The 6,636-nt window shown below is 38.9% G+C and overlaps 1 protein-coding gene across 1 annotated transcript in view; it reads left to right on the top strand.

Annotated features, from left to right (window-relative positions):
• Positions 1 to 3,365: 3,365 nt before the first annotated feature.
• The window catches only part of KIDINS220 (kinase D interacting substrate 220), a 183,065-nt gene continuing 179,794 nt past the window's right edge, over positions 3,366 to 6,636 (top strand). The window contains exon 1 of the mRNA XM_042783667.1: positions 3,366 to 3,473. Coding sequence (XP_042639601.1) covers positions 3,366 to 3,473 — 108 coding nt within the window. The remainder of the gene's footprint in view (positions 3,474 to 6,636) is intronic.

A 6,636-nucleotide genomic window follows, 5' to 3' on the forward strand; every position in this document is an offset into this window, starting at 1 on the left:
CCATTCTTCTGAGGCCTGAAGTTTGGAATTATCCTTGACTCATTTCTATCACTTACACCCCACATTCAGTCTGTTAGCAATAAATAAAATTAACTTCCTGCTCTTTTGGAACTTGCATTCTAGTTGTGACAGATAGACAGTAAAGAAACTGTTTTGTTTCTGATGGTGATAAATGCTATGGAGAACAATAAAACAGGGTTGGTAGGATGATGCTGCTGGGACTGGTAGGGAGTGTATATGAGGTTGTTACTATTGTATCTCAGATGGTCAGGCTAGACTTTCTAATAAAATGGTCTGAAGAAAGTGAGGAAGCAAGCCCTGTGTGTGTCTGGTGGAAGAGAAGTTTAGGTAGATGGAAATGCTAATGGTGAGGTCTTCCCCGCTCCCCCCCTTTTTTTAATTGTGATTTGGGTGAAGATTAACAGAGCAAATTCACTTTCCATACAGCAGTTCACATGCCCTTTGTCTCATAACATTGACCACAGTTTACCACAATGCAACAGCTCCCTTCCCACTTCCCTCCCATAGTTAACCTCTTCCTTGTGTCCATCCCTCCATGCATTCCTGCCCCCTGTCTCCCTGTGCATAAGCAACCCTTCTTTCTCCCATGATTGTTCTCTCCAAGGAGTGTATCTGCCTGAGGTAAATGTTCAACTCATATACCTGTCGTTTGTTTGGCTGGAAACCACAGGTGTGGGTTCAATTCCAGATCTGAAGGGCAGCTAGGGCCATAGTCTCAGTGGTTCCACCAGGCTCCGTTGGACCAGCAAACCTAGTCCCCCACCAAAGGTGAAGTCTTGATGTCAGACAGTGATTGGCATGTTCAAGTAAAAGGAAGCAATTAAGTAGATGAGGGGAGAGTGTTGGGAGATGAAATTTATCTAGGCCCAATTGAAAACATTTAATTTTACTTGGAGTGCTTTGAGAAGCCATTAGAGGGTTTTGAGTGAAGGACAGATGTATTCTAACTTAGTACTATTCCAATTCTATCAGCAAAATCAGCATCACCTTGGAGCTTGTTAAAGATATAAATTCAGAGGTTCAAAAAGGACATGGGGTCAGCATCCTCAGACCTCTCCAGCCTCACAAGGGGGGAAACAGAGTCACCATCAATAGCCTGAGGCTTATTCCTATGAGGCCAGACATGCCACCACCCTCCAGCCTTTTTACTAATTTTTACACTAGCTGTCCCTTCCATGGCACTTACTACTTCTCTGCTGGGTTTGGTAATTTGTTCCAGTGGCCACACAGAACTCACAGATGATATTCATGGTTGTGGGGTTTATTAAGGAAGTAACATTATAATTCTGGTTCAGGAATGTTCTCAAGGTACAATTCTTCAATCAGGACAGTCTCCCCTCTGCTGTGTCCTCAGGCATGCCTTTGTGGCCCTCGGCCTTTTGGCCTGGTCCCTGTCCTGCTGGGGCAAGTGTTACAGAGCTCTTTTAGCTCTGCTGATAGGTGCATGTAGGTGCACCCCACTCCGCCAGCAAGCCTCCTGCCCGAAAGCACTTAGCTTTCTTACTCTGTGGGCCAGCAAGCCTGCTGCTCTATCTCTTGCTCTTGGTTCTGCTGCCGCTGTGTCTCTGCCACTCATCTCTGCCATCTTTCTGCCATGGAGGTCCGACACAGGGGTCTTGAGACCAAGGATGTGCTCCACTCCACCTTCAGCTCTTCTCTCTTGATGCCAGTGAGATCCCTTCCTTCTGCCTCTAAACCATAAACCAAACTAAACCCACTGCCATGGAATCAGATCTGATTCACAGTGACCCCTCCCTCCTTGGGTTTCTGAGGCGGTATCACTATGGAAGTAGATTGCCCAACCTTCCTTCCAAGGAGTGGCAGGTGGGTTTGAACCGCCAGCCTTCTGGTTAGCAGTCAAGTGCCTCAGGCACTATGCTACTAGAGCGCCTACATTAGTGTTCTGTATACCTTATTTGCATGGTCTCACCTCCCACAAGGGTGCCATGTACCATATTTATATTACTTGCAAGCTATCCAATTGCCTTGGTAGTCCAGAAGCACCTTACATTTGCGTAGTTCCACCCATCTGGTGGGAGCCCAAAGACCATGGCTAAAAGAGCTATACCAAGTGATTCACTGTACCGCAAAAATCCATAACTTAGACCTACTGAATCAGAATCTCTGAGGATGGAGCCCAGGAATCTGTATTTTATAAGTTCTGCAGGTGATTTTTATACATCTTAAAGTTTAAGGAACTTGGATCCAACTTATGTTTTTAAAAGATCACCGTGAAGGGCATCTCTGTAGGTGATCCTGGATAGACTGGGAGAACAATGTAGAACAAAACTGAAAATCATTAAAAAAAAAAAAAAAAGACCAGGTTTCCTGGTCTGATAGAGCCTGATGGAACCACTGAGACTACGGCCCCTAGCTGCCCTTCAGGTCTGGCTTCCAGCCAAACAGAAGACAGGCATAAGGGGCTGAACATTTACATTAGGTAGATACACTCCTTGGAGAGATCAGTCATGGGAGAGTAGAAGGGCTGGGTATGCATAGGGAGACAGTTCAGGGGGGCATGAGTGCATGGGAGGGAAAGACACAGGGAAGAGGTAACTATGGGGAGGAAGTGGAAGGGGAGCTGTTGCATTGTGGGAAATTATAGTCAGTGTCATGAGACAAAGTGTATGTGAACTGCTGTATGGAAAGTGAATTTGCTCTGTAAACTTTCACCCAAATCACAATAAAAATTAAAAAAAAAAAAAGATAACTGTGGCTGTATTGTGGAGGATAAACTGTGTGGAAAGCAAAGGTGGAAGCAGAGACACCTGTTGGGATGCTTTCCCAGTAATCCATGTTAGAGGTAATAATATTTGGACCTGGATGGTTGTGATGGAGGTGGTGAGTAGTAGTCAGAGATGAATATGTATATTTTATAGGTATAGCCAAAGGTATTTGGTAATAGATTGATTATAGGGCATAACAGTGACAATTCATGGAATTCCAAGGTTTTTGGTCTTGAAAGAATGGAATTGGAGCTGCCATTCTCTGAGTTGTAGAAGACAGCAGGAGACTATCTTTTATTTGATGGGAGGGGGAGTGAGGAGGGTTTGAGGGATGGACTGGAGTTCAGATTTGGGATGAATTGAGATTAAAATACTCTGAGTTTTGAAAAAAGAGGGTTGGGCATTTTAATAGCTGAGCTATGGGGTCTTGTTTTCACTGCTAGTATTGGAGGTATCCTTAGACAAGTTTATAGTATATTTAGTAGTAACTGTGTTTTTCTAATGACAGATTAGTAATTTGTGACTAAAAACTTAGTAGTAATTTAGTTTTTCCTCCTAATCATGAATTGTATGTATTTATCTAATTTAACAGACACGGAAATAAAGATTTCTGTGAAAATGTCAGTTCTGATATCACAGAGTGTAATAAATTATGTGGAAGAAGAAAACATTCCTGCTCTGAAAGCCCTTCTTGAAAAGTGCAAAGATGTAGATGAGAGAAATGAGGTAAGATCAAGTTTCTAAAAATGAATCCTTTTCATAAATAATTGTGGTAATGATAAAGGTAAGAGAGAAGTAGTTTTCATGCTCGATAACATTGGCCGTTACTTATATACTTTGCTTACACAATAACAATAGTGATCTCTTATAGTTAAAAATGGGAGCTCTGGTAGCATAGTGCCTAAGGCACTTGACTGCTAACCAGAAGACTGGGGGTTCAAACCCATCAGCCACTCCTCGGAAGGAAGATGGGACAATTTACTTCCATAGTGATACTGCCTTGGAAACCCAAGGAGGGGTCGCTATGAGTTGGGTCTGACTCTTCAGCACATAATAACAAACAACAACATAGTTAAAAATACTTCAAATGTCTATCATATATATATAAATTTTAGCTTACAGAGATGCTTGGATATTGAATTTGGATTTATGATTGATTTTACTTATAGACTAATAAATATTCAGGAAAGCTGAGTACTAAAATTTAAAGTGCTTCTAGGATACTTAAGTGAGTATCTAGATCTAATCTATCTATAAGTAGATTAACCAGTTAAAATTAGTATTTTTTCAAAATTATTTTCTTCAATGGGTCCCCAGCTATCTCCTTTGGTTGTTCGTTGTATACACCTGAAGATTTTCAATGCCCTGTATCTTTAAAAGACAGTTAAATAGAACATGTGTTCTGTTTAATAAGCTGGAGAAGTATATAATTGTTGCTTTTGTTAAATTAGTCATTTTTGTCTATTAGTATAAGGAGCTCTGGTGGTGTAGTGGGTAAGGCATTTGGCTGCTTGCTAACTATCAGAAGAGTCCTCTGTGGAAGGAAGATGGGGCAAACTACTTCCATAAAGATTTACAGCCTTGGAAACCCTGTGGAGGTCACTATGAGTCTGAATCAGTTTGATGGCATTGGGTGCGTCTAATAGTATGGGTAAATGAAATGCTTTGTATTTCATCATGAACTGCCAAATTGGATATAATGTTTTAAGAACAAACTTTCTATGAATTGTTTAAAGTGGAAAAATATGTTTGTTTTATAGAGTTTAAGGAAAATAACCCTGTTTCTTAGAACTGTATTTTCAATATAGTGTAATGTTTTTGCTTTCTGTTTTGTCAGTGGATGATTGAGGAGTGATTGTATATCACACAGCCACATATGTATATCTGTATATGTGTATGTACACGTGTAGAGAATTGTATTTAGAAATGTTTTTAATGCTGTTGAATTGACAGTTAATTACTTAAATTTAAAAAATTTATTTGACATGAGGGACCTAATTTTATTAAATAGTAACACTGTCATTAAATCTTAATATAAAAATTTTATTTTTTAATAATATGGTGTGCTGCCAAATTAGTTCAACTCAAATAATATTTTTTATTTGCTTGTTGTAAAATTATTTTATTGTGTTCTAGGTGAAAGTTTGCACAGCAAATTAGGTTTCTATTTAACAATTTTTATATACATTGTTCCATGACATTGGGTTACAATTTTCACAGTGTGCCAGCATTCTCATTATTTCCATTCTATTCTGTTTCTGTTGATCTACCTTCCCTGCCCCTCCTTGCCTTCTCTTCTTTGCTTTTAGGTAAATGTTGACTGGTCTCATAGAGTTTAGTGTTTAAGGGAGCACATTACTCATGAGTGTTATAAGCCAGTCTGTTTGGCTGAAAGGTGACCTCCAGAAATAGCTTCAATTCCAAATTCAAAGGTTAACTTAGGATGATAGTCTGAGGGGTTCCCCTAGTTTCTATTGGTCCAGTAGGTCTGGCCATTTTTAGCAATTTGAATTTTATTCTACATTTTTCTTCCTTCTATCCGGAACCTTCTGTTGTGTTCCTGGTCAGAATGATTGGTAGGGTAGCTGGGTATCATGTAGTTCTTTGGTCTCAGGTTAGAAAAGGCCATGGTTCGTGTGGGCTGTTAGTCCTGTGGACTAGTCTCTTCTTTGAATCTTTGGTTTCCTTTATTTTATTTTGCTGCAGATAAGTAGATACCAGTAGTTGTATCTTAGATGGCAAGATACTACTCACCAAACTAGGGTGTAGAACATTATAAACATTTTTGTCCCAATTGACTAAGTTGTCTTCTGAGACTATGGTCCTAAGCCTTTTAACCCAGTAAACCAATCCTATGAGTTATTTGGATATGTCTAAAGACGTCTCCATAATTGTGCTCCCTAGGTAGTTTATGATATATGTGGATATATATATGCAGCACAATATGTATATACCTATGCCTACAGTTATACCTGTACATGACTGTGCATTTAGTTGCCTGTGCCTTCTATAGCTAATTTTTAAAAACATTTATTACACACTGTGATAAGTATTTTGTATATCCTAGCTCATTTAATTTTCAGAATAGCTTAATAATGAATAATGCTGTTATTTATCTTGAATTACAGGTAATCTATCAGTTTCCTATCTAAGATATTATTTAGTGGAGCCCAACTTTGAACCATATTTTATTTGACTTCAAACAAACTATAATCTGTTTATACTCTTGCCTTTCTTTGAGTCTTCAGAGTGAAGGTCACCAAATGATAATGCCTGTATTTGCAATGGTTCTAGAATTGAACAAAATATATTTTGGTTAATTAACATCATTCTACCCTTATATCATTATGAATAGTCAAGAAATGGTATAGGTAAGGAATAAAATTTATAATTGGAGACTTATTCATTGTTATAAAAGATTTATAAAAGTAGTCATTAGTGTCTATTAGCATATGTAAGTGCTCAGCTGCTAACTGAAGGGTTGGCATTTCGAAACCACCAGCCACTACATGGGAGAAAAGTGTGGCAGTCTGCTTCCATAAAGATTTCAGCCTTAGAAACCCTGTGGGGCAGTTCTACTCTCACTGTGAGTCAGAATTGACTTGATGGCAATGGTTTTGCTTGTTTTGGTATTCCTGTATTTGGAAAAATAAAATGATTTTTTTCTAAAGTAAACTAAGAAAGATTAAATTTTACTTCAGACATTTTCTTAGGGAACATTGACAACATAGCTTTGTTTGGAGGGAGAAATATATCACATCAGTAAGCATAAAATTATATTAATTTTGCTGCCCTGAAGAATGAAGCACAGTTTCAACCACTTGGAGAGGGGGATCTATGTAGGAGATCCTGGATAGAGTGTGAGAACAATGTGGAACAAAACTCAAAA

The sequence above is a fragment of the Orycteropus afer genome, unplaced genomic scaffold (assembly GCF_000298275.1).
Source record: "Orycteropus afer afer isolate SDZICR_OR568_19922 unplaced genomic scaffold, OryAfe1.0 scaffold00025, whole genome shotgun sequence".
Lineage (NCBI taxonomy): Eukaryota > Metazoa > Chordata > Mammalia > Tubulidentata > Orycteropodidae > Orycteropus > Orycteropus afer.